General features: G+C 34.8%; 2 protein-coding genes across 3 annotated transcripts; one reads left to right on the forward strand and one right to left on the reverse strand.

Annotated features, from left to right (window-relative positions):
• LOC113777087 lies at window positions 1–1,117 on the reverse strand. Its single transcript, XM_027322132.1, has 2 exons — window positions 669–1,117; window positions 1–544 (listed from the first exon to the last, which is right to left on the reverse strand). Exons 1-2 carry the CDS (start codon window positions 1,115–1,117, stop codon window positions 1–3), a joined length of 993 nt encoding a protein of 330 aa, XP_027177933.1.
• A 9,904-nt stretch (window positions 1,118–11,021) lies between these two features.
• Window positions 11,022–24,958, forward strand: LOC113778593 (MACPF domain-containing protein At4g24290-like). Of its 2 annotated transcripts, none has more exons than XM_027324045.1 (7): window positions 11,022–11,658; window positions 12,228–12,466; window positions 14,101–14,302; window positions 15,133–15,201; window positions 17,687–17,876; window positions 22,171–22,337; window positions 23,999–24,958. In XM_027324045.1, exons 1-7 carry the CDS (start codon window positions 11,371–11,373, stop codon window positions 24,680–24,682), a joined length of 1,839 nt encoding a protein of 612 aa, XP_027179846.1. In that variant the 5' UTR covers window positions 11,022–11,370; the 3' UTR covers window positions 24,683–24,958. The 2 variants fall into 2 exon arrangements, with proteins under 2 accessions (XP_027179846.1, XP_027179847.1); XM_027324046.1 differs by having other exon boundaries at window positions 17,690–17,876.
• Window positions 24,959–27,350: the final 2,392 nt, after the last annotated feature.

Below are 27,350 nucleotides of genomic sequence, written 5' to 3' on the forward strand. Positions count from 1 at the left end.
CTAAAATAAGGACCTGAGGTCGTTAATATCATCTATCACAGTAGCCATTTTGATGTCCTTATCCATCCTTTCCGTTATCATCTTCAGTAGCTGGGAGTTGGGGATGTGGACTATAATTTCCTTCCATTGCTGTTGTCTAGCCTTTATGATGGCCATTTTCACAGCTTCTGCAGTAGACTGCATCTGATTCCCTATTTTCTTATCAATAAGTGCCCATGCAGCCACCAACTGATTGTTGAAATTAGATGCGATAAACCCCATGCCAACTCTGTTGGATTGTTCTTGCACTTTAGTTGATATTCTGATCTGACTTTCATTCCTTCCTGCCTCCTCTGGATCTACTTCCACTTCATCTCTTTCAGCATCCTCAAGGGTCATTTTCTGCTTGCTCTGGTCAGTTGCTTGTTCTTGCCATTCCTGTTGAGCATTTTGGACTGTTTGCCAAGGGTGCCTTTGTTTGGCATTGAACTTCCATTCATTTCTCCTTTTCCAGAGCTGCCAGAGAATGTTCATTGTGAGCTCTATATGCTCCCTTCCATCTATCCTGCTTGTAGCTTCCAGAATAGCAGTCCATCAAGCTTGATAATTCCCTGTCTGTTCCTTTAATCCAATCCCATTGTAATGGAGCCATTTTCTACACCTCTTGCGCTTTGCTGCATTGGAAAAACATGTGTTCAATTGACTCTTCCTGTTCTCCACAACCATCACAGATTGGATCACCCTTGTGTGTTCTTTTAAACACCAGGCCATTAACTGGTAGCAGGCCATGTAGGCACTTCCAAATGAAATGTTTTATCTTGCTCTTAATGTTCAGCCTCCACATCCACTTCCATTGCTTTTCATAGGAACTTGCTATACTAGTTTCTGCCTCATTCTCTCTTCTTCCTTTTTGTTGAGTTGTTCCTCTACATAGTACCTTGTATCTTGAGTTGACCGTGTATATGCCATTAGCACTATGTACCCAGTAATTGCTATCATCCTTTCCTGAGATGCTAATAGGAATCTCCAGAATTTCCTCTGCATCCTTGCGGTTAAAGGTCCTAAATACTAGTGGTTTTCTCCATCTATATCCACTGATCAGCTCCTCAACTCTTTTGATGTTGCAATTCAGAGGCATCACAGAGGTGACTTTGCCATCCTTATTTCCGGGAATCCAATTGTCCTTCCAAAATGTTGGTTGCCTTGCCATTGCCTATCTTCTTCCTAGTTCCATTTTGCACAAAATCTCTAATATTCATCAGGCTTTGCCAAATCCACGAAGAACATTTAGGGACCTTGCACTTAAAGATTGAGTCCTTATGGTAGTACTTTGCTCTCATGACCTTACTAACTAATAGGTTTGGTTTGGAAATCAGTCTCCATAACTGTTTAGCTAGCAAGGCTTTGTTAAAGTTCTGTAGGTCCTTGAATCCCAGTCCTCCCTCTTGTTTTTCCTTAGTCAGTCTCCCCCATGAACACCAATGCATCTTATTTCTCCCTTCAGCTTCACCCCACCAGTAGTTAGCAAACATGGAAGACACTTTTTTACAAAGTTTGTTTGGCAGCTTAAAGCATGACATTGTATAGACTGGCATTGCCATGGACACTGCCTTCAATAATACTTCCTTCCCACCTTGGTTGAGCAACTTGTTCTTCCAGCTATTCATTCTCCTACTAATACTGTCCTTAATGTAGCCAAAAACTTGCTGTTTAGATCTTGTTATCACCATAGGGAGCCCCAGATATCTCCCTTGTGTAGCAACCTGAATTGTGCCTAGACTTTGCCTCACTTCCCTTTTCCTTTGATGATTCACATTACTACTGACGAAAACTGAGAATTTTTCCAGATTTATAGATTGACCAGACCCCTTCTCATACTTCTTCAAAATTTGAATGAGTTCACTGGCTTCCTCTTTGTCAGCTTTACAAAAAAATAAAGAATCATCAGCAAAAAATAGGTGAGTCATACTTGGGCCATTTCTGCTTATCTTTATCCCAGAGATCCTTTTATTTCCTTCAGCTTGCTTCAATAAATTGGAAAAGTCTTCTGAACATAAAGGAACAGATAAGGTGATAGTGGATCACCTTGTCTGATTCCTCTTTCTGGAATTACAAACTCTTTTGGCACTCCATTAATATTAAAAGAGTATGTGACTGAGGTAAGGCAGCTCCAAATCCATTGCCTCCAGACCGTACAGAAGCCCATCTTAGCCATCATAGAATCAAGGAATTTCCACTCCACTCTATCGTAGGCCTTGGACATGTCAAGTTTCACAGCCATAAAACCATTCTGTCCTTGTTTTTTATTTTTCATGTAATGCAAATATTCATGAGACAGAATGACATTGTCAAGGATTTGCCTGCCTGGGATAAAAGCTGCTTGATTTTTGCTAATGCAGTAGCTTAAAACTTTCTTGAGTCAATTGGCCAATATTTTTGAAATCACTTTATAAACTACATTACAGAGGCTAATTGGCCTATAGCTCTTCAAATTAATAGGATTCTTTGTTTTGGGAATGAGAGAAATGACAGTATGATTCCAAGATATAGGCATATGGCTTGATTGGAAAAATTGCCTAATGGCAGCAATTAAATCTGATTTAACAACATGCCAAAATTTTTGAAAAAACAATGGAGTCATACCATCTTGACTTGGAGCCTTATTTGGGTTCGTAGAAAAAATAGCTGTTTTAATTTCCAGTTCATCAACCTCCTTATTTAGCTTATCATTCATCTCAGTAGTGATAGTTGGAGGTAGGCCACTTAGAATCTCTCCTAGACCTTCACTGCCACAGCTAGAAAACAGAACTCTATAATAGTCTGCTACTTCTTTCCCCAGCTCCTCCTCACTTTTTGTCCACGTTCCATCTTCACTTTGAATATTAAGCATTCTGTTTTTCCTTCTTCTTCCCTTCACACAGGCATGAAAGAATTTTGTGTTCTTATCCCCTTCTTTCAACCAATCAATCCTTGCTTTCTGAGCCCAATACTACTCTTTTTCAGAGTAAGCCTCTTTCTTCAGAGTGGCTGTTATTACATATTTGAAATATTTAGAATTGATTTGATGTACTTTTGCACCATTTATTTCGATGGCTTTTAAGCTATCTTACCAAATATTTCCTACCTTGATTCGAAGCTCAATATAGCCCTTGGAAAGACATTATGATTTATGTAATACATGTGATTTCAATGGTAGGGAATGAGAAGATATGCAAGCCTATGGTAAATCATTTCCATTGAAAAGAATTTGAGCGAAATTAAACTCTGCAAACACATAAAGTTGCGTGATTACTTCTGTGAGGTCTATCAATTTGGCTATTTTATTTTCAAGTGAAAATGCTTGGTATATAATCTTATATTATTTAAAATATGTTCTTGGCATGTTATGATATTTTGAAAGTTCAATCGTTAATTGTCGATAGCATTACACTTTTGTTTTGGAAAGTAAATTGAGTTTTGCTCGAGGACAAGCATTTTATCTCCACACACACTTGCATCTGCATTGAGTTTTCGCTAATCTTCTTATTTTCTTATTGCACTCAATTCTTTGTTGTTTATATGTCACGGCCCGAGCCCGCACGTGCCCGTCACATGACATCCACCGTACTCCCAAGTCCCACTCAAGAATACAAGGCTGCATTAACTAGTTTAACTTTAACAGTACTAAATAATTTAACTAAATAAAGTGCGGTATGAATTACATATAAAAGAAAGTCTACAAATATTCAGGACGCTCGTACATTTATTCTCTAATGGAAATAGTGGAAACAAAAGTAAATAAGACTAACAACTAGAAGTAGCTAGACTGCCCACTTCTATTCATCTAAACTAATAAAAGTCGTCCTCAGGGTCTTCTACGTAAACCAACTCATACTCTTCTGAATCTGCAAGGATGGTAAAAATGGGTTGAGCAACAAATCGCCTAGTAGGTAATAACTACCCTTCTATCAGACAATGTACTCATAGCTTTATAGATACATATATATAGATACAAATTAAATCATTTGCACATCGATCACATCCGAAATTTGAAAGTAACATCATTTATAAAACAATTAGTAGTAACAACTGGCACACAATTTTAAAAGCACCTTATTGATAAATGAACATGGAAAATCACAACGTTGTAAATCATTTCGTCTCAATTCACAAGCCTCTTCACATCCACTCATAAATCAATTCATAAATCAGTTCATAAGTCTCATTTCCGATCAGTTCATAAATCATTTCATATCAACTCATAAATCATTTCATCTTAGATCATAACAAGTACATGTGATGACCGATTACTGAGTACTCAGCCTAGAGATTAAACCCCTTCTAGGTGGGTGACCAATAGGTTTCATGACTACCGATTGGCCTCTTTTCATACATGGGTCAATTGGCCGGACTTTATACCAGACTACCATGACCTTGCCAATCGACCGGATTTTATATCAGGCTACCATGGCTTTGTCAATCGGCCGGACTCTGTACCAGGCTACCATGACCTTGTCAATCGGCCGGACTTTATACCAGGCTACCATGACGATTAGACAGGACTATAGCTCCTACCGTCTATTTCATGACTGTTTTGAACTTTACTTGTCAAAAATTCATTCCACACGTCACATACATAAATCTTTGATTTCAAAAAGATTCAGCTTGTTTGGTACATAATAATATATCAAAACATTTCAAATAAGTCACATGGTCCATTTTTGTATAGTAAAAATATAACTTTCATAAATATCCAAGTAAAACATTCAATCAAATACATTTCGAGTTAACACAGCAAAATAGGATTGACAATAAAAATTTCATTTTTGCACATTTGAAATCTCAGAAGGGTAAGTACCACCTACCTCAAACTACTCTCTTGAGAAGATTCTTAATGCGCCCTTAAACTTGCTTCAAACCTATAACCAATAACATATATACCTTAATCAATTTAATTATCTTATTCTTGAAATGCCTAGTCCTACCTTAAATAATCCTAGAAAACATGCTTGGACATTCTCTAAAATGTTCTTGAATAGTTTCCCAAAAATAGCCTGGTTCCCCTTCCTAAAAATTTCCTAACTTAGACAGATTCATTTCATTTTTCTTTTCTTTTTTTTTATTCGTTTAACCAAAATTGGGTATTTATAATAGCGTTGGACTTTTAAAATAAATTTTGTGAGATATCTAATTAAAATTGGACATCACTATAAATTTGGACTTTTAAGAAAATTTGGACTTTTAAAATAATCTACTTAATGAAAATGACTTGGCCTAACTAATTTGGGCATTACAAAATATCAGCATATTTCGTTGGGTAATCTTAAAATATTTAGGAGTCAATTTAACCAATAGGACCACTTAATTCAAAATCAATTTATAAAACCAGTTAAATGTCAAACCTTTTGGACCATAAGGTAATCTTTAGAATACTTTAATTATCTTAAATGTTTTGGAGTTGTATTGAAACTTATGGAAACCAAATATGAAGCTCAAGCACGTTTTCATCCTTGGGACTAATTGCCAATTGTACCTTTTCTCTTGCTCCAATAAGGGTTAATTCTCTTTTTTTTTTTTTTTTTCTGGGTCTATCTTGTTTGTGTTGTGAAAGCTTTGGAATTATTATCCCGTTGGCTTGATGGATTAATGTTTAATTCTTTTCTTTCTCTTGTTTTCAGCCGTAAGGCCAAGACCAAACTACTAATTGTTTTGGCCTATTTTTTTTTTTCAACCCGAGACATCAATCGGTGTATATTAGGCCTTATAGAAATCCATTGCATTGGTATATGAACTGTTTATCAAGAACAATAAACTTAACACATGTGCTTCTAATATTGTATTTAAAAAAAATCACCATATAATGTCTAATGAACAACTAGAACCTCCAAATAAGAAAGCCTTCACAAGAATACGTAGCTTATGTATATGATCTCTACCAGGAAACAAAGGCTTCCAATCCATCCATTCCATGAATATGCAACCCACAAATGATACACCAGTTGTGGTTGTGCAATTCACAGAATTCACGCAATAATTTTGGTGCTCGATACCATTTGCACTGACATATTCCATCGTAAATTCCTACAAGTTAGAATATGCTAATATATAAATTGGAGCCCTTAATAGCCATCAAGCATCTTGACTCAATTCTATTAGAATCACCCATTGAACACCTAGGCTTACAAAATTCGTAAAACGAATAAATCATAAAATTACAGGTCAGAATCTTACTTGTATTGGTTTAGATGTTGATGTTGTCAGATTACTCTTTGTACTTTCTTGTCTTCTCCCTTTTCTTCTCACGCTCTAACTCTAAGGAAATAACGATAATGAGAAAATAAAGGTATCGTTGTTTCTCTAAACCCTTAGGCAGGTATTTTAGATTCCTAATACTACCCACCACATGATGGCTAGATAAGAGTTTTAATCTGTTGTAAACTCTTATCCTATTTTATCTCCATACTAACCCATAATTAACCATTTAACATATCTTACAATTATTTTTACTTTTACTCATGGTAAATCACCATTTAGTTAATTGGCAAGAATAAAAATTGAGCCAAAAGTCGTGGGTTTTACATTATAGCTCATATCCAATAGATTAAAGTACTTGTAAAACATCATGGCATCATGCCAATGTCTTCAAATTTTTATCTCAAATGTTCCTTTTTTCGTTAATACCTACAACACATGAAGTTTAAAACCACTTAATTTATAGAAATGTAAAAATTCTTCATTTAACACGTTTGATGCAAAATTAACTAAAACCATAATCGATTGCCTCTCAAACAATTAAAAACACACTAAAATAACTACAGATACATCTAAAATAATCTTAAACATTTATCCATTGACCATTCAAAAAATATACCTTTATTTATCAAATTTACTAAGATGTTCCCATATATTCAAAATAAAACATTTCCAATTAAAAACTTTAAAATAAGTAAACAATAGATAATTCATAAAGAGTTTTGTGCAAAATTGATTTTATAAGAACATGACGACGTATGAACTGCTTTCATCGAAATGCATTTAGGTAAATCACCATAATAATCATAACTTTAGCAGTTTCTTGTCAAGGACTTATAGCTACAAAAAAAAATGCAAGTATCTGGAAAATCACATTTACTAAATTCTATTCAACTTTTACTTCTAATTTTAGTAATATTAAACTCAAAAATTTTTGAATTTTTAAGATAGGAGTAGTTTTTTTTTTTTTCAAGAAAAGTTTCGTCTTGTGAGTTAGAAACATCATCCAAGTACATCTAAACTAATCACATAAACTATAAATGATACACACCTATTACCTACTAAGCTAGCATATAAATTTGTTTTAATGTTTTAACTTAGAAAAGAGAGTTTGCTTTTACACGGATGGTGGAAAACTAGGCCATTGAAGGTTAGTTATTGGAAAGGTTATTAACAAGTTAAAGGAGAAAAGTGCACTTGGTTCAAGCATAAGATACGGGTATTGTAATCCTATACATATAAAAAAAATAAGTTGGGAGGTATTTAGTTTGGTTTTCATAATTTTTTAAAAAAAACTTTTTCTATGAACTTTTCACAGTTAAAAAAGGAGTTGAGTATGGATTTAAGGACCTTAAATGTTGAAAGTTGCTGGTTATAGCTGATAATCTTTATGTAAGAAAGTCATTAAATGGGGACTTTATCTTTCTTGAAGATACATTTTCTGATTGTGTTGGACTCTAATGTAGTGTGCAAATTGGAGAATTATTGCTGCCAATGCAATTGGTAAAACCGGTCCTGAGTTGTTGAAGAATCAATATAATACGGTAAAGAAAGGTCACAGTCACTTCTTGGAGATTGATGATAAATTGAAAGTAACTGTGCAACTTTCAATGTAGATTCTCAAGAATCACTGTAAGGTTCCACACCGTCTCAATCAAAAGCAGAGGGCTGGCAAATTTAACATGTTAAATTATACTATTCCTAAATTTCAAATCCCAAATTTAACATGTTAAAGTATTTTGCCATTTCTCTTATCAAAATCCATTTGTAAATGTAAAATTAAGAAATGGTTGGCAGTTTTTATGAGTTTCAATGTGTAGAGAAAAAAAATTATGATAACTTTTCAAATAAATTTGTGTATTCAAAACATAATGAGAAAGAAAGAGAAGAAGAATAAAAGTAAAGTTGATTGGTTTTGGTCAAGTGTACGAGTTGACATGGTTCGTAATTTATTTTTAATTGTGTTAACGTGATGGAATGAAAAGATAAACAAGAGATAGTGTATCACAAACACATTTTTTAACTTTTTTTTTTCACATACAACACATAATTTCTTATCCAAACACACTCATAAATATTAGCTAAATATTCTATTGAAACTCAGTGAGGGCAATATTCTCTAATTATTGGGCAAGATTATAAATTTCTATATATAAATTTTAGCCTTTGGTGGTTCAGTAAAGGAAATTGCCCCCAATGTATCTTGGTCCCTAATTTCAATCCCCGACACCTCCTAGTTCCCCATCTTTGCATAGACAGCGAAAGAAGTCATTAAAGAAGCCGCCAGGACAAAGCCAACGTTACCGTAGTTTGGTAAGTGGTCACATTATTTAAAGGTGACCTAGATCTTGTTGAAACTGAATTACATCTCGTGCATACAAAATTACATCTTGTATATTTTGCACAAAATCGATCCGAACGATTTTCTAACGAACCGTTCCGGCCTTGTCCGTTGGCATGGCAATACTAGATGCTGCAAAGCTTTGCTTGGATGCAGAAGTGAGAGTTAATGATGGTTGCAAACCTAATTATGCCATACCACCTAATTTACATATTGGCAATTGTCTTTCATTCATATTCAAAGATTCGTGTGGATTGTCTATTCCATGTTTTTTAACGTGCGAATATTTTTACAATTTTGTCAATGCTATGCTTTCTATTCAAATTATGCATTTATCAATTCACCAGTCAACTTACTGGCATTGTCTAGATATATATATGGCTCTTTATGTTCGTATCCATACAAGTGTGCAAATCATCCCACATGCATCTAGGCCAATTGTAGCAGTTGCCATGGGATTCTATGCAATTATGAGAGAAATTGCATGACGCAATTAATATAGTGGGATCATTTTTTTTTTGTTTTACCCTTTCAATAAGAGAACAAACCAAAGTATAAAAACTAACCGAACTTTATATAGTAGATAATCATTTGTCATTGTTATTCTTATTATTATCTTTGATATTATTATCATAGTTAGTAAAGTACAGGACGGCAATGTATATACTACTTTAAACGTAGGAATATAGTTCAGTATTTTCGTTTAAAATTATGACAAAAATTTTGGCATAAAAAATAGAGATTGGAAAAAAACGTACTTTTATTCATGCGCGTATATTCAAAAAAAAAAGTACTTAACAAAAAATGGCTTTAAAATTTGCCATTTTTAACGAAAAGTAAGTCACAAGACTAAAAGTAATTTATAAATTATTCTATAGTTTAATTAAGGAAATAATAACTAAATTTATCTAGTGAAAAATGTCAATAAGCATTAATTTAGTGACTACTGACTATGGAAAAAGATTCTCCACAAGACCAAAAAGATTATTGCACATACAAGATCCAATATAAAAGTTTTTTTTTTTTAAATTGGCAAACCCATTGACAGGAGAGGGATGCCAATCCCAAATTTAATATAAAAGTTGGTTAGTGCTTTATATTTCTAATTATTTAAAAACCTAAAGTAATGGTATGCATACAATATAAAAAGTCTTAATGAGAGGTAAGAAGGCATTGAACTTTATGCAGGTAATATAATCTCATGATTATTATCTTATATTTTCTTCCCAGGCCCACTTACTTGCACCGCCCAAACCTTCTCTAATGCATCTCCTTATTTCTTTTTTTTTTTTCCTCCAAATGTTTGTATTCTTGTTTTTATCTTTCTACAAACTTAAGCCAACAAAGCTGGCTAATTGTGTTGGCATGTGCCTTTTGTATCCTTTTCATTTCACTTTTTTTCTTTTTAGTTCTCCCCTCCAAATCTATTATTTTTTATTTAGAAACTCTAAAAATAGCAAGAATATCAATCCATAATTATTGTCCATGTAATAGCTGCGGAGATTAATGGATAAAAATCCTTGTGGATCGAGGATTCCATATTTTGTAATGTACTAATATCACAAATTGCTATGCTTTTGTATTCAAATAACAGATTTATCAATTAAGCAGTCAACTCATTGGCAGTGTTCGGATATATATGGTGCTCTATACTCTTTTTTTTTTAGTACAAGTGGAAGGTCGCAAATTTAAAACCAAGATCTCCCATTTACATTCTCTCTTTTCTATCATCCAACTCATCCCTCTCTTATATGGTACTTTGTACTCGTATATTGTATAAGTGTGCAAATTGTCCCACATGCATACGTCTAGACCAACTGTAAAAGCTGGAATGAGATTTTAAGTAATTGTGGGAACAATTGCATGGTGTAGTTAACATATTCAAGATCATTTAACCGTCTTTAAGTAAGAGTGCAAAATAAAGTATAAAAATGACTATGCTTTAGATGGTAGATAATCATTTACCATTGTCATTATTATTATCTATTGTTGTTATTGTTATTGTCATTATTATTATGATTACTATTATTATTATTATTATTATTACTATTATTATTAAAATCTAAAGCACTTAGTATAGTAAAAAGGGATAATTTCATTTTGCATCATCTAACTATATTCTAATTTTCACTTTAATCCTTAAATTTTAAAATGAGGTACTTTACTTTAATCCATAACACATTAAATTTATCCCACTTTTATCCGTAAAGTGTAAAATCTTTTATACTTTAATCTCTAAAATAAGATAAACTTTATAATTTAAAAATTAAAGTGTCACATTTTAAAATTTAGAGGCTAAAGTGAAAATTGACGGGTGTAAACCCAAATTAACGGGTTCAACTTTGACTGGGTCGGTGGTCAAACGCCCCCAGTCAATTACTTGACGCCGTCAGTAAAGCCGTCTTCTGTACTCTATACTGGTAGTCTGGTATCAGCCCATCAATGCTGAAGAATCCATCACTAACCTTTTTGAGTTTTTCAAACCAGGCCAACCGCCCCATTATTTACTATTAAACAAAACAAAGCATCCGACGACTTGTTCTTAATCTCATTCTTTTATCCATTTTTTATTTCTAATCAGCGACTAATCATCATTATATTGAACTAATTCCACAACTAAAAAACAATACTCAGAATACTCAGTCTTCATTTTGCATAATTTCATTCCTTCTTCTCCTCTTCTCTTCTCTTCTTTAGCTTTATTGGCCTACAAATAATGCTGCTGCCGCAGGCCGCCGCTGCAGGTTTTGATTGATCGAAAGGTTTGGAAACCGAGAAAAGAGTTGGAATTTGGGATTCGGAGTTCGGAACTTTCAGCTATGGCGGCGAATTCGGGTAGTAATAGTAGTAGTAAGGAGACGGCTTTGAGGCTGAGAGCGGCAGCGGAGGCGGCCATAGAGTGTATAGGGTTGGGTTATGACATGGCGGTGGACCTTAGGTTGAAGTATTGCAAGAAGCTGCAGTCACGATTGATCGCCGTTGATGATGATCAGGTCAGAGATATTGCGGTTCCCGGTGGAATTTTGGTCCAGAATGTTCCTAAGTCGATCAAGTGTGATAAAGGAGAGCGATTACGGTTTGGCTCTGATGTTCTGTCTTTTCAGCAGGTATGCTGTTGTATTTATGTGAGTTGAATTTGTCCTTCAATCGGTGGAATTCTCTGAATTGTTACCGTAAGTTTGTATCAGTTATGTTCTTTTGTTGTTTTGTTCTTGTTTGAAGCTTCCGTTGTCTGAAAATTTTCAGTTTTGATTGTTACACATGCATATGTATTGATATAAGAGCCTGTGTTGGAAAAATATTATGCATTTTCAAGTAAGAAGGTTTTTATGGTTCAGTTACATCGATTGAATGCGAACTTTGTAGAACACAGGGAATGAAAAGGGTGAAAAACTTAAGCATGTAGTTAGAGTCAGGAGTCTATATTGAGCAATAGTTCCTCAGTTAGAGTAGAAAAGTGTCAACTGATTGATTCTTTTGGAGGTATGGCTGTCTATGGTTCAGCTGCAAAAAACTCTTGTTCAAGGAGTGAGGGCTGCCAGAGCTATAGGCAGAGTCCCGCTTTCTTTGCATTAGCTGTATTGTTCTCTTGGTGAAGTTCATGCGCCAAAACATTTTAGCATTTCTTTTCATAATTTCTTATTTTTCTGCAATTTTTATCCTTTTCACCTTCCAGATGTCAGAACAATTCAACCAAGATGTAGCTCTTAGTGGTAAAATCCCAACAGGACACTTCAATGCTGCCTTTGAATTTACGGGTTGCTGGCAGAAAGACGCTGCCTACACAAAAGCCCTTGCTTTTGATGGTGTCTTCATCACCCTCTACAGCATTGCATTAGAGAAATCCCAAGTAATGCTAAGCGATCATGTTAAACAAGCTGTCCCCTCATCATGGGATCCGGCTGCATTGGCAAGGTGAGTAGACTGGTTGCTTGGAAGTCAGATTCTTTAATTATTTATTTTCTTTGCTTTCCATTTGGTATTTTCAATTTGGTCCTCAACATGTGATTTCCTCAAGGCTTTATAACGTTGGCTGCTTGCTTATGTGGTCAAGTTTCTTTAACTTGTAGCTCTGTTTGTTGATTTTGGCTTATTTAGTAGGACAAACCATATTTAAATCTATTTGTTGATTTGTCATGATTATTAGAGCCAGCCATCTTCTGTGGTAGTTTGTTGTGGTTCTTCATAAAGATGTTTTTTCACAGAGTCTTTTCTGGGATTCTGTTTTTGGTGTCCCAGCAATGACAATATTGCAGTGTGACCAACCAAATTAGTTGAGACTTTGTCATTTATTTGTATACAGTCTCATCTTTTGTCTTTGTACCTACTGTTGCATGTGTTTCACCACAAAACTACATGTTTCCAAATTTCAACTGTAACCAGACATTTGCAGCCTCCTTATATGTTTTTTTGCGTTTACGGGTTTATTTAGTTTTTCTGGTGGCACCCACAGAGAGAGTGACAGCACAACGTTTATATACAATTACAAGAAAATGTTATCTTAAAATTTGAGGAAATGTATTTTATTTCTTAAACCGTTTGTCCCCAGGATCCAGCAGCATATATTTCTAATTTGGTTATGTGTGCATATCTTTGCAGGCAGTAACCTGTGCATTTCCAGTTTGTTTCCATGTGCATAGCTTTGCAGGCAATAATTTTTATGTAAAGATGTTTAATCTAGAAGTTATCTGCTTCTACCTTTTGCGTTACAAATCTTTTAATCATCCCATTATTCTGGTGTTTTAAACCTGGCTGAGTTATACGACTGTGCTGGGCTTGAAACTATAGACTAATGTTTTGAAATGGTTGTTTCGATAAATTTAAGGTCCGTTGCAGCAGAGAGATTTAACTTAGTAAAGACTGTCATTCCACTGAAGATTGTGGACCTGCAGTTGTTGGTTACAGAATGCAAAACTTAGTTGGCACATCTTGGATAATGTTCAACCATTGTTAATTAAAGGAGTTTAAGTATAGAGTTATGTTAGTTCAATCAAGTGCTACTTGAAGCAGAGGATTTGAGCTTCAAAGTTCTTGCATTCAGTCCAAAGAGTGTAACAAAAAATGTGTGAAGCCAAAATTTATCTGACACAGGATTTGAAAAGCAGATGCTTAATTCCTTACCATAATATCACCAGTAGGAATATATCTCACTTCCGCAACAGGAGGTTTTCCTGTGGAATGCTACAAGATGTCTACTTATAGTTCTCATGAGCTGTCATACTACTTAGCTACTGTTGTTTATAGGTGTCATTACCTAGGCATGATAAAGATAATATACGATTCTAGTCCAACATCTACAAGTAGTTGATAACTTGTGTAGTTCTTTCTAGTTGTTGTTTAGTGCTATGGATGAATTTCTTTTGATTTTCTTTGTTTTCCAATGTTTGGAAATATGTTCCTCAGATTTGCTTTTTCATTTTGTTTTTATAAATATATCTTTATGGATGAGCTGAGCAGCATCTGTGATTTTCACAGAGTCAAACTTTACCTCATAAAATTGGAATCAGTTTAAGGTCATGTCCAATCTGTGCTAACTTGGAGAAACTTAGGTTTATCGAGAAATACGGAACCCATGTGATTGTTGGTGTGAAGATGGGGGGAAAGGATGTCGTGTATGTAAACCAGCAATACTCATCACCACTCCAGCCTGCTGACATTCAGAAAAAATTGAAGGATGTTGCAGACAAGAGGTTTACTCATGCAAGTGGACCTTCAAGCACCCACAATGATAAAGTTTATATCAGGGAAATGGTGAGTTCTAAATCTTATTGTCCTGTAAGGCACATCTTTCAGTGTGCCTTTCTAGGTTTTCTAAACTGTATCTATCCATGTATGTAGGTGAGATCTGATGCTTATTGACCAGCTGATATTGGGTTTGTCAATAAACATCTTGTTATTGGATGTGCAATTGTTTGTCCAGACAATGTCTGTGTTCAGCATGAGATAGTATCCAGCATGTAGCTCTTGGCAGTTCTTAATACAGACACACTAAAGGAAAGTCACAAACCTAAGAATAGACAAACTTAGCAATGGAGTTACACTATATTGCGTCCGCACACGAAGACTTGCCTTGGGAATAGGGAAATGACCTCGTTCGTAGATAAGGACTCGAGACTCTAGAGTCTTTCTTGCATTTCATTTCTGAGTATTGAGAATGGTGCTGTGATTCCTTTTTAAGATAGTAATGTTGTTAGTGTTTGGGAATGGAAAGATGCTGTCATCAAAATGTGGGGGAGCATAGAGAGAGTTAAGCTTTAATCCTGATCTAAGAGCCAGCAATGTTTCATACGATTAAAGCTCAAGCATCTAAATTTATTTTCACTTCTTGAATAGTATAGGTAGCAGTATAATGCAGAACTCATCTGATTATGGTCAAAATTACTGTGATAAAATTGCATTTATGTTTCTCCATTCCTAATAAGTGCATACTTGATTCTTTCATGTCAGTCCTGATGATTTCCTATTTGTTCTTTCTTTCATCATCCCTGTCATGGCATCAAAATCGAGTCATGTGTCAGTAGGTGTTCACTATTGTGGGCTTTGAATTCTTAAGCACGTCTCTTTTCTAATTTCTATTTCAGCTGGATGGCAATGACAGTGGTCAGACCTTCATGGATACCACTACAGGGAGCATTTATTCCCAGAATGAGGTACTTATGCTCTATATATCTTGCTGAATAAAAATTCTCATGTAAGAGCGGCATTTTGATTCCTCGTAACAAATATTTTTAGCACTATATCTTCAAATTAGAATCATGGAATACTATTTCTGCTTTGTTCCCTTGATTTTCTGGGCTAGTAATGTGATACCTGAACTATTAAAGATAGAAAACAATCTATGGTTTTTCTTAACATTTGTTTAGGCATTTATTCAGTAATGTCAAGGGGAGAATAATAGTGTAAGTCTTTTTCAAGCTGAAGATTAAGCAAACTAAAAGCATATCTTATATCTCCTTAAACACCAATGGATGGGAAAAAATACATGGTAAAAGTTCCAGAAAAAATAATTTCAATATGCTGCTTCAAAATTGTCGGATGTGAAAGTATTGCAATGAGAGCGAATGAGGAAGTAGCTCAATCAATATTCTGGTGTCACCGCTGAATGTAGAAATTGTGAAATATGAGAATTTGTCCTATATATTTTGTTGAAATGCGACAATTTCTTGCAAGTGCTTCCAAACAGTAAAACTCATCTGAGTCAGCAGAATCTAAGCTAGTTTCGGGTGGAAGAAGGGCAACATAGGCATAAAAATCAAAGACATAGGCTGTGCAGAGGCCTTTGTCTCTAACTGAACTGCAGTGACGTAGCTTCTTATGCTGCAGCCGATACCATCCTAGCTTCCCATTCTTTTCTACTGCTAGTCTGATTTTAAGGATAGCGGGTAAGCAGGAAATCCGGTAGATCTGATCTGAGATCTTGCTGCGTTAAGCAAGCTAATTAGAAGGCCCTTTGCTATCAATAAGAAGGAGATTCAATCTTCAAGTACTGTTTTTAATATTGACTTTAGAACTGCTTTTATTTTCCCAAAGTAATTTAAAAAGTACCACTTGAATAATATTCAGACATATCTCTTGATTTTTTGTAGCTGATGACAAGGAGGTTCAAAATTTGGCCCTTAAAGTATTGTATTGTGTCCTAACTTGGCAGTCTTTTTGATGACTTACCTATTGAGATGTCAATTGCATTAAGCACCATGGAATTGAACTTTTTCATTTTCCTTGTTATGCCTGACTTAGAATAGGTGAATCTAAAGTGGAAGTTGATAAGACCACCTTCAAGCCTGTTAAAAGAACAGGGCAAGAGGAAACCCTTCTTTTATGGTGCAGGAAAATTTATTTTTATTCTTCAAAATACTACTCATTTACAAAGTCTCATGGAGGAGCCTTCTTTATGCAAGGAATACATCAAATAGGAACCAATTGTCCCAATAACAAAGTTGCAACAGCTGAGAAAATGTCTACGCTAAAGTTTCATTCAGTAAGCTCCAAGTTCCTGCCATACAGCCACAGTACACCTAATTTCCTCCACAATATGATTAGTAGCAAATACTACAGATGGAATACAATTTCTGAACACAGTACCATTCCTTGACCTCCAAATACCATGCAAAATAGCAGCAAGAGACAGTTTCTTTCCTTATCCTACAAATGATTTGCGGTCAAACTGATGGCTTAACCAGGACAATCCAAAAGGCCAAGCCTCGACGAATCTATAAATAAAGAACAGTCCAAGTATTCTATGCCACACTGCAGCAAAACATGTAAAAATTGTACCATTTGTGGAGTTAATGCCTGAACAATGTATTACACAATCCTCAGCTTCATCATTCCCAGCTTCTCAGACTGTCAGCAGTAGATAATCTTCATTTGCATAACAACCGAAAGAAGAAAGCATGCCTAGCACAACCTTTTTGTTTAAATGCCCTTAGGAGGTGGATTCTGCTAAAATTGAAAATTTATTTGTTTCTTCCTTGTGTTATGTGTTTAGTACATAGCAGACAGCAATCTACCATGCTGAGCTGAGTAGTGTGAACTTGTGAATATATGGGGCATAAAAGTTTTGGATGTAATAAAGGTCAATGGAAATCAAGATAGCAAATTGACATCAAACGTGAGTTTCAGAATTAATCACCCTGCAGTAAAATTTAAATAAATTGTCTTACCTGGTTTGGATAGAAACTAAAATGCTGAATGGCCTGATTTTCTCTTTATTGTCTCCCAAAACAAGCAAGAGATAAGTGTTTTCAACTAATAACAAGTTATTGTTTTCAGCGTGATTAAAATTAAATCAAAACAGCTGTGCTCTAAAAAATGCAAATAAATTAGGATGAATAAATATTCCAGTCTTTGATTACAGATATTTTGTGTTTTTCTAGACCATGGCTTTGAATTTGCTCTTCAAGCATATACCATATTACTTGTATTGACATCAATTTCATGATTATATCACTTTGAACAATTTGGATAAAATTCCGAAATTAAGGCTAAAGACCTGTTATATATTGTATAAACCAACTGGAAATTCTGTATTCTTTCTTTTTAGTAGCAAACAAAACATTAAACACTCAAGTTGAAGGTGATGATTTTTGGAAGCAAAGAGATCGATGAACTTGATGGGTTTATTCATTTCTAAAGCAGGATATTACATTCTTCTGTAGAAGGAGGGGTGGGAGCAGTAGCAGGAACCTGTCCCATAGTAAGTGGTGTCAAAGTGTCCAGCTCGAACCTGATGTGATTTTGATGTCCTTCATACCAATCTCATCATTGCTGAGTGGAATTGATGGAAGTGGATTTTTAAGCCATGCTATCAACCTTTACCTACGCTGTAAGCTCTGTCTTCAGCCATATTACGCAAACTCTGTGGAATACTATTTTTTAATTATTTTGGTGGTGACTTAATTGCTTTGGCCCATTTTAGTTGTTCTGAGTAGAATTGACATCCATTGCCAAGTGGCTGACTCGGTTATTTATTAGTTTATTGCAAATGATATGCCTATGCATTCATGAAAGTGCACTGTAGCTCTGACTTAGTGTTTTTTGTGACAATAGAATTGAGAGGTTCCAAAGTAAGGATTATCCTTTCCGGAGACAGATAGATGTGTTTGTTTTACATTTCATGACATGTTTGGTACCATTTCTACATACCATGATATCTTTGGAAAATCAATGAGCTCTGTGGGTATGTAAAATCTCATCAAATCAACATTTGTTTACTTGTCTTCCCTTCTTGGTATATCCAATAAATTGAAATGATAAAGCCATTCTTTTTCACTAGACAAAGTATATCTCCTGAGTTGTGCTATCCTGAAAAGAAATCCGGCAATAATGTGTTGTGAAGCTAATGGAAGTTGCTTTCTAGAGCTTAATTATTGGGTCTCCATCAAATCTTTCCCCTTTAGAAAATCTCACAATGGTGCTCTCGAGTCTGCGGGATAACTAATTTGAGTTGTATAATAGCCTACTGTTAGGCAATCTGCGCTTGTACATCTATCATGCTAGGATTTGTTCATTGTTATAGACAGTTTTTGAGGATTGGCATATTAGATGGGTTTGGGGATTGGTACATGTAGACAAGCTTTGAAGATTGGCATATTACATAGGTTGACAGTAGTCATTCAATCATTGGTTTTATGTCATGTAATTTTGGCTTTTCTTTCACCCATTACTTGACAGACTTCCAATCAGTTTTCCAAGCTAGTGGACCAGATTAGTTAGTTGGATTACTCAGATAAATAAATTCATTCATTTTTGTCCGCTCTTTTGGTGAATTTAAATGTACAAATGCCAAGTTGTTGGTCATCACGGCTGCAATCAATCTGGAGATGGTGCAAGGATCTCTATAGTTGGAATGTCTTTTTATCCACGTATTTAACATCTTAGACGTTTAATTTCCTAGTTTTAGTTGTATTTGCTGAGGTGGTTATCTACGATTCTGATATTGTAAACCAACTTCAGTATCAAACTCTACATTTCAAACTGGTTCCAGTATGTTGATGCTATGAGCTATTGAAATTTGTTTGGGGGTAATGCTGCTCACCACTTGGATATGGATATCGTTGTTGTACTTGTTTCTACTATGTAGTTGTCGATTTGGAAACTTTTTGAGAGCATTTGGAACCATTCCAGCATGACTTGAATCACATATTCACGCATTATGCTTCTCACTTGACTCCCTCACACTGTCATATCATCTTAGGGTCCACTGTGGGAGAGCCTAGAAATCTTTTAACTTCTTTGACAAGTGACCTACTCTTGGTATCGCTTTACTCTGGTAAAGGTTGAGAATACATAGATTAGCAAATTGAGTAAAGGTGTGGCCTTACTGAGGAAGAAGTGAATGCTATCTGTACTTACTGCCATTGACAACATTTCTCCTATTCCAAGCCAGGTGTTTAGGGCAAGCTAGACAGGAATTTGTGATGCAGTCAAAAAAGAGCTCGCAGAATCTAAAGTTGAAACTTTTCACGATTTTTCTCCAGCTTCATTGAGGCATCCCTTGACCATTAACTGTTTATTTGGCAGTTGGAATACGTAAATTAAGAGTCCTTGTTTAAGTGTCAACACGGTAGGAACTATATCCTCTTGAGTTTTACTACTTTCTAGAATTTTAGGCCTTAAGGGTAGTTTAGTCTTTTTAGTGTTCACACAAAATTTTCAGTAATTGAGTTGTTGAGTGTTACGAGGTTATTTTGATTGTATTAGAATCTAACTGGAGTTGGTGTTGTAGAAAAGTCCCAGGAAACTTCTTCAACTAATTTTGCTTGTGAATAGGAATTGGGATTATGAATATGATTCTGTTTTTAGGGTAGCTTATAGCTTATAGGTACTCTTGTTACAGCTTATATTACATGTAGATTGATCAATGATCAAGAAAGAATTGAGTCTTTTGTTTAGTCATTAATTTTCTTCTTCCTCATCATACCCTAAATCCTCTTCTTCTCCACTTTCCCCCCTACTGTTCACTGGTAGCGGTCACAGCCCCAATATGTTCTCATTCCTCTGCTGTGCTAGTAGGCAAGTTTTTCCTGTCTTCTCCTCCATCAAGTGGTCTTTTCTAAGTTTCATAATCAGAAGTACTTGATTCTCTGATTTAAAGTCAATTTAACTGTCATCTTAAAGACTTATTCCTCATTTATGGAGAGAAATGTAATAACATCATTAGGTGCTCTCTCTCTCTGATTGATTGAATATTTGGTGCCCTTCACTATTTGAACTATCACATCCTGGGACCTCACTCCATAAACCCTCCTCATTCTTGTGCTAGTGTGAGAACTTTGAGTGTTACCCTCCCTATTATATCCATAATTTGACCATAAATACACAAGATGTATATAGTCACAGTTCCTAGGGACTTGCGTCTTACTGGTCAATCTATCTACTCAACTAATTATAAGTTTCTCAGAGAATTTTTTGATGATATTTTTGAATCAAGCCTGTTTTTTGAATGTCTAACCTCACTTTTTTGTTTTTATTTTTACTGCCTTTCATATATTATTTTGTGCAAGAATGTTTTGCTTTTGCTAATTTGTTTGACATTAGGCCTATAATTATAGTTGCCAGAAGGACAAGAGGTTTGCATGTATCATGGAAAATGAAGTGGGATATGTTCCATAATCTGTGATAAATGTAAATGAAAAGCATAACTTTAAGATTTAATTCAATTCCTAGCAGCCATTCTGTGGATACTAGATTTAGAAAACTAAGATGAAACTTCTAAGGAAAAGAATCAGAAAGAACAACATGCACATTTGATTCAAAAGTTGTAAAGAAAGTAAACTTTATTTACTTTTAAACTTTGACCAAAATCAAAAAGGTTCTTTAAATGTTAACTGTCTGGTCCACTTGCTATTAAATGGTTTTACCATATGCCATGTGGTTCCATCTTATAACTATTAATCCATTACTCAGAAACTAGAAGTCGTCATCGGTTAAGTGAAGTACATACATTATGTAACACAACCTCTCAGAGAAAAATTACTCTAATAAAAATTCTGGACTTCTGTATGTGTCCTCACTCGAAGCTGAAATTTTTGAAGAGTTCTATGAACTTCTTAGTTCTTTTAGAGGATCATGTCATGATATTTAGGCAGGAGATTTAGCAGCAAATTTTTTGTCAGCAATACTTTTCCTCTGTTTGATTGAATGCCTACACATGCTCTACAAAATATCACAGCTTATTGTATCTATAGTTGGGATATAAGAGCTCTTCCGTTAGGAAACAGTTTCATTAGCTTGAACATTTGTGATAGTCCTAGCTTGTATTGCAGCTTGGTCTACATAGAGTTCCAGTGTCATGATTATTTACTATCATCTATCCAAGGTTATGTAGCTGCCATTGTCCTCTTTTTCACCTTTTAAATATCAAAGCCAAGTTTTCTGATTCCTCTCTGTGCGTATGGTCAACATTCTTATGTCCATCTTTCAGCGTGTTGCCTTAGACTCTTTCCAGGTTCCTTATTGGTGAACATTTTGTTAGTCGCATCATCTTTATTTAGTACCAGATGTGAAACTTGGATTCAGAGATAGAGAAACCATTTTATTTACTGCTATTACCATGTATGATGTTATCTCATTCATAAATGAGCCAATAAGTGAAACACTAAATAGATGCAGAGAAAATTTTGCTGAACTGTTCCTGCAGATGGCTGTTATGTAACAACTCCGAGGGTGGATAGATGGTCCACATGGTTGGACAAAGGATGAGCTTGATATGAGCAAGCAACAACTTGAATGAAGTATAATTCAATTATGCAAAAGCCATGTTAGGCACATTTACTAGAATTGGAACTGTCAAATTACGATATTCTCCTAGCATTGTGGGCTTAACTTTAGAAAGATGAAAGAAAAAGCATAAGTTGAAATTAAACATAAAAATTTTTTTTGTAAGCAAAATTAAACATATAAATTTGATAATTGGCAATTTCACTTTCTGAGTTGATGAGCTTGGCATGTATTCGACATTAATATGTGGTCCACACTAGTGAGCAGTATGAGATGCTTTAAAGATCTCATCTCATTGTGCCTTCATTAATGTGTTTAACTATGTTACAGCAATCATAATATATAAATGGTATTTTTCTTCAACCTGGAAATATTAATCTCAAGTCTTGGGGATGCAGATAAACCACCAATTGAAGAACTATATCAGTTTTTGGAGTTTCAACTTCCTCGGCAATGGGCACCAGTATTTGGTGAACTTCCCCTAGGTCCTGACAGAAAGCAGCAGAGTGGTGCATCTTTGCAGTTCAGCTTAATGGGTCCAAAGCTATATGTTAATACAAACCCGGTAACAGTCTCATAAAATCGAGTGTGCTTAAACTTTTTGTTGGCATCTTTGCATTGACAAAGGACTTTAAACAGTTATCTGTTTCAGTTCCTTAACCTTGAAACAAGTATGTCAGCAGGTTTCATAGTTGTGATGTTTAGAATTCCTGTAATCTGCCTTTTGAAACTCTGATCTGGAAGTAAATCCTGCAGAAAATAATGATTTTTCTGAATCCCTTTTTTGTTCAAATTAGGACTCTAGTTTAGACTTATCAGAATATATATATATATATATATATATATATATATATATATATAAATCATAAGCTTTGCATTTATATGGACCTAAGGGAATGAACTAGTAAATAAAGGGAAAGGAAAGAATGAGACAGAGCACATAGAGTTGGTTGAATGAGGGTTGGGAAGTAGTGCTACATGGTAAGGGTTGGTGGGAAGGAGTTGAAAAGTGCTATATAGCAAGAGTTAGTGGAAAGGAGTTTTGAAGTGGTCTGACATACCTAGAGATATTAAGTATTTCACTGATGGTGATGTTGAAGCGAATAACATGTCTTGCTTAATCTAAAGTAGTGACCTCAAACTTGAAATCTGTTATGAAGGTCAGTCTGCTGGCTGCAGCTACTTCATTAGTGACTTCAACTTGATGTATCTGAAACTTTTGGTTTTGATACTTTGTTTTCTTTTTCTTAGTTTTGCTTAAGGGTAGAAAGGTGTAGGATTCCTGATTATGTCTTGAAATAATCTATGTTTCACAGAAGTTCTCTCCAATATTATTTTCTACTGGGTGGATTTGTTTTAGTTCCTTTATGCTTGCCACACAATGAGAGGTATTTAGCACAAGTGTTTCCCAAAATAGTTGAGAAACAGTATTCTTCTTGCAGCAAAATGTATATGGAAGTACTTATAACATGCAATTGGAGGTATTGAGCACATTTATTTCCCACATAAACTGAGAAACAATATCCCTCTGGAACCAGTGTATTTGGAAATGTTTATTTAATGCAACAGGATGTACTTAGTGCAATTTCCACATAAGTTGATAAACTATGCATCTTTAAATCTTTTCTCTTCACCAGATTACCTGGACTATCTTTGTGGGCCTTTTTACCATGTGCCTGTTGCTAATATGTTGTATTGGTGGAGGTTTAAGAGTTCAATAAATGAACCATGTGAGTGTGATACTTCTGACCCTACATATCAAGGCAGTGATACTTCTGACCCTACATATTAAGGCATACAAATTGTGGCTGGCTGAATTCGCTTGTCACTTTTTTCCTTCTTATGGATAATCACTTGGTTTCGCATGTTTATTACAAGTATTGTCAAAAGATAAGTGAGATTAACGCATCAAATAATGATTTTACTTTCACCTTGATTGCTTTCTTGACTTGCCTTCCTAACGTAATTTTAGATGCATTTCATCTGATTTCTCCAGTTCTCTGAGATAGCCATGCTGCTTTAGCACAACTTTGAGTGTAATGCTGCCCTTCTCACCATAAATCTTAGAGAAAAAATAAAGGTTGTCAATAGGAAAGTCTTTGGATGACAAATATGCTCTCTTTAACGGGTCCATTTATTGTGTCTAGTCTTTTTGCAACTCAGATATGTTGAATAATTGTTTAATGATGTGATTATTTATTTAGTTGGTGCAATTACTTTTAATAGGTTGATGTGGGCAATAAGCCTGCGACAGGACTTCGACTGTATTTAGAAGGGAAAAGAAGCGATTGCCTAGCAATTCATTTGCAGCACCTTTCCTCTTTACCCAAGAGCTTTCAGCTTCAGAATAATTCAAATCGCAATGCGGGTAACTCGTATGACCACAGGTATTATGAGAAAGTCCAGTGGAAGAGCTTCTCACACGTATGCAGTGCTCCTGTTGAATCTGATGAGGACCTTGCCATCGTTACTGGTGCTGAATTTGAAGTCAAAGAATCTGGTATGAAAAATGTTCTTTTTCTGCGCCTTCATTTTTCAAAGGTCATTGGCGCCATGGTTGTCAAGAAACCTGAGTGGGATGGTTCCACAGTGCTGGGCCAAAAGTCTGGAATTATCTCAACATTGATTAGCACTCGCTTTTCAAGTAGTCAGAAACCTCCACCAAATCCATCTGATGTAAACATCAACTCAGCACTGTATCCTGACGGCCCCCCAATGCCAGCACAAACCCGTAAACTTTTGAGATATGTTGACACAAAGGAAATGACAAGAGGACCACAGGATCCACCTGGATACTGGGTTGTTTCTGGAGCGAGGCTTGTGGTTGATAATGGCAAGATATCTCTTCGTGTGAAGTACTCTCTTCTGGCTGCCATCTTGCCGGATGAAGAGGAGCCATTTCATGGATAATTTTGTGGACCAAACAGCTGAAGCAGTAATATTGCGAGGCAAAATAGGGATGTCATTTCATGATTGAAGTCACAGATTTTTCTTATATTTAGCGAGGAGTTTTTGACAGTTCTTGTATGGTTTGAATGGTAACAGGCAACTTGCTGTACTTCTTGTGTTCTAGCATAAAATTATGTACATAATTCTTGATGTTGGAAGAATTTAACTGAAACAGTTACTTGTTCGGAAATAGGAAATGGAGAACAGGTACATATGCATCTTATTATAGGATGAAAATACTTGTTTACGCAGTTTCCTGTCCCCATGTAATTTCATATTGCCCGAAAAAGGGAGGAGAGGAGGGCGGGAATTCTCATTCAGCGGAGTTCCAAATCTTGCATCTTGTTTCCTATAATCATGAGATCACCGAATCATCTCCTTGCATAATATGGAAAATCCACAGGTCGGGTCTTTCTAGAAATCTGAAGAACAAATATTAGTTTTTTCTTTTTCAGTTGTCATAATTTCTACTAATAAAACTGGATGTGCAAGCTTCTAATGTATAAATAAATATGTGGCTAATTGTTCTTCCAGCTCTTGCTAGGTTTAATAAAATCAGAGTCAACCGTGAACTAAAATTTTGGGAAGTATTTGCTAGACTTTATTTATTCACGGACACAAGTTCAAGAGAATGTTTTTATAGCAACAGAGGAAACAAAAAAACAGGGCCAAATGCATAAGCAAATTTTGGAGTGTGTTTTTCACACCGATGGTAAGACAGAGTATGCTGTATCAAAGAAAGCCAAAAGTGCGACACTGGTGATAAGATGGTGTCTTTGTAGTTTTGGAGATCAAAAGTTAAAACCACCAGTTAATTTGGAAAAAATGGTGAAGAGATGGCAAAATCGATAAAATCAGGAGAAGAGTGAAGTGGAGGAAGCTTTGTTTCTTGGTAAAATTGATACAAGTCATATAAGGGGAAATAAACGGGCAATGAATTACTAAACTGCGAAGAAATCGGGGTAAATTATTAGCCTAGGTAATGAAATAGTGAGTTTTTGGTAATTGAAAATGCCTTGAAGAATAATGAATATGGAAGAGAGATAAAGATGTTCATTCCAAATGGTTGAATAACTTGATGATTGCCATATATACAAAAGTAATTCCCTCAAAAATATATGTGAGAGTGGATGGAATGTCTGGACGTATGAGTAACAATTGTGTCAGAGCTTTTTTATTATAGTAATAAAAAGGGATAATTTCAGAAACCTCCCTTGAGGTTTTTGACAATTTCACTCGGCTCTCCTCAGGTTTAAAAAATTACACTTACCTCCCTTGGCATAGTAAAATACCTATAATGCCCTCCACTTGGTAGACAATTTTAAATTTAAGGCAATAAATTTACAAAACCCAAAAAAAATCTATTTTTCTGTCTCTTATCTATTTTCGCTCCTCTCTTTTCTAATTAATATAACCTCTTTTGTTATTTTCAATTTTATGGATATTAGCAAATTGAAATTACAAAATCAACAGAAAGAGCAAATTATATGTCAAATTAAGAGGAAACAAAGAGACTCGCAGTGATACAAAAATAAATAATGAAATTGATGAAATTAGAAGAACTAAAGATGTAGAATTTGTCATATTTTGTTTGTTGTCAAGAAAATCTTTTATAAAATGTCAATAATTACATAAGAATTTCTTTCATTGGATTAGAAATTTTTTATTACAATTTTATTATGGAGATAGAATTTATTCTCTACTTTTGAGATATTAATATTTTTAAAGCCATAGGAGGGTTATAATGGTAGTTCTAGGTCAAACTAACTTGTATTGAAAAGGTATTTAAGCATTGACATTTGATTTTGGGGTACAACTGGTTGTCAATGGGGTTTGTGTGTGTATTTTTTTTTCTTTTTTTTTTTTTTGCGTGACAAGTTTTGATACTGTACATGCAATTTGGAATTTTTTAGATGGCTATTTGGTTTTAAAACTTATGTTTGAATGATTATTGGGGATTAGACTTGTTGATTTATGCAAAGTATGAAAAAAAATGATTGAGTATACTATATTTTTCTTTCTTAGTTTTGTACAAAAGGGCAATTTAGGATGTTTGTTAGAAAATCTATCTTGTTGAGCCTACATTGTTACTGAACATTAAAAGTAGGGGAGGTATATGTAATTTTTAGAACCTGAGGGGAGCTCTCTATAATTGTTAAAAACCTCAAGGGAGGTTTTTGAATTATCCGCAATAAAAATGGCATTCAACATATATTTTAAAAATGGGAGCAAGCTCATATAAAATTGATAGTGTACATTGAAATGGTAGATATCATTGAATAAAATTCAAATGCAAATATAAGTGGTATTAGCTTATGGTGTAGGGATGCTAGGAATATAAATTATTTACTGTTATAAATTTGGTAGAAACTATGACTACATGAAGAATAAAGGTATCGATCAAGCAATGCACCCTAAGTCATTCGTACAACTCTACACCATAGAAAAATTTGAAAGTTTGTTTCGATGTTATTCTATAATTTCATAGGATTGCTAAAAGTTTAAAGGAGAAGAAACTTATTAAAGTTTCTGTTTCAGAAGTATTTGTGGTTGAATTTAGTTTTTCTAATTCTGAAGCTAACCCTCGGGTATTAGATGCCAAAAATGCATCTCATATTTATGTGAACAT

The sequence above is a fragment of the Coffea eugenioides genome, chromosome 7, assembly GCF_003713205.1.
Source record: "Coffea eugenioides isolate CCC68of chromosome 7, Ceug_1.0, whole genome shotgun sequence".
Classification (NCBI taxonomy): Eukaryota; Viridiplantae; Streptophyta; class Magnoliopsida; order Gentianales; family Rubiaceae; genus Coffea; species Coffea eugenioides.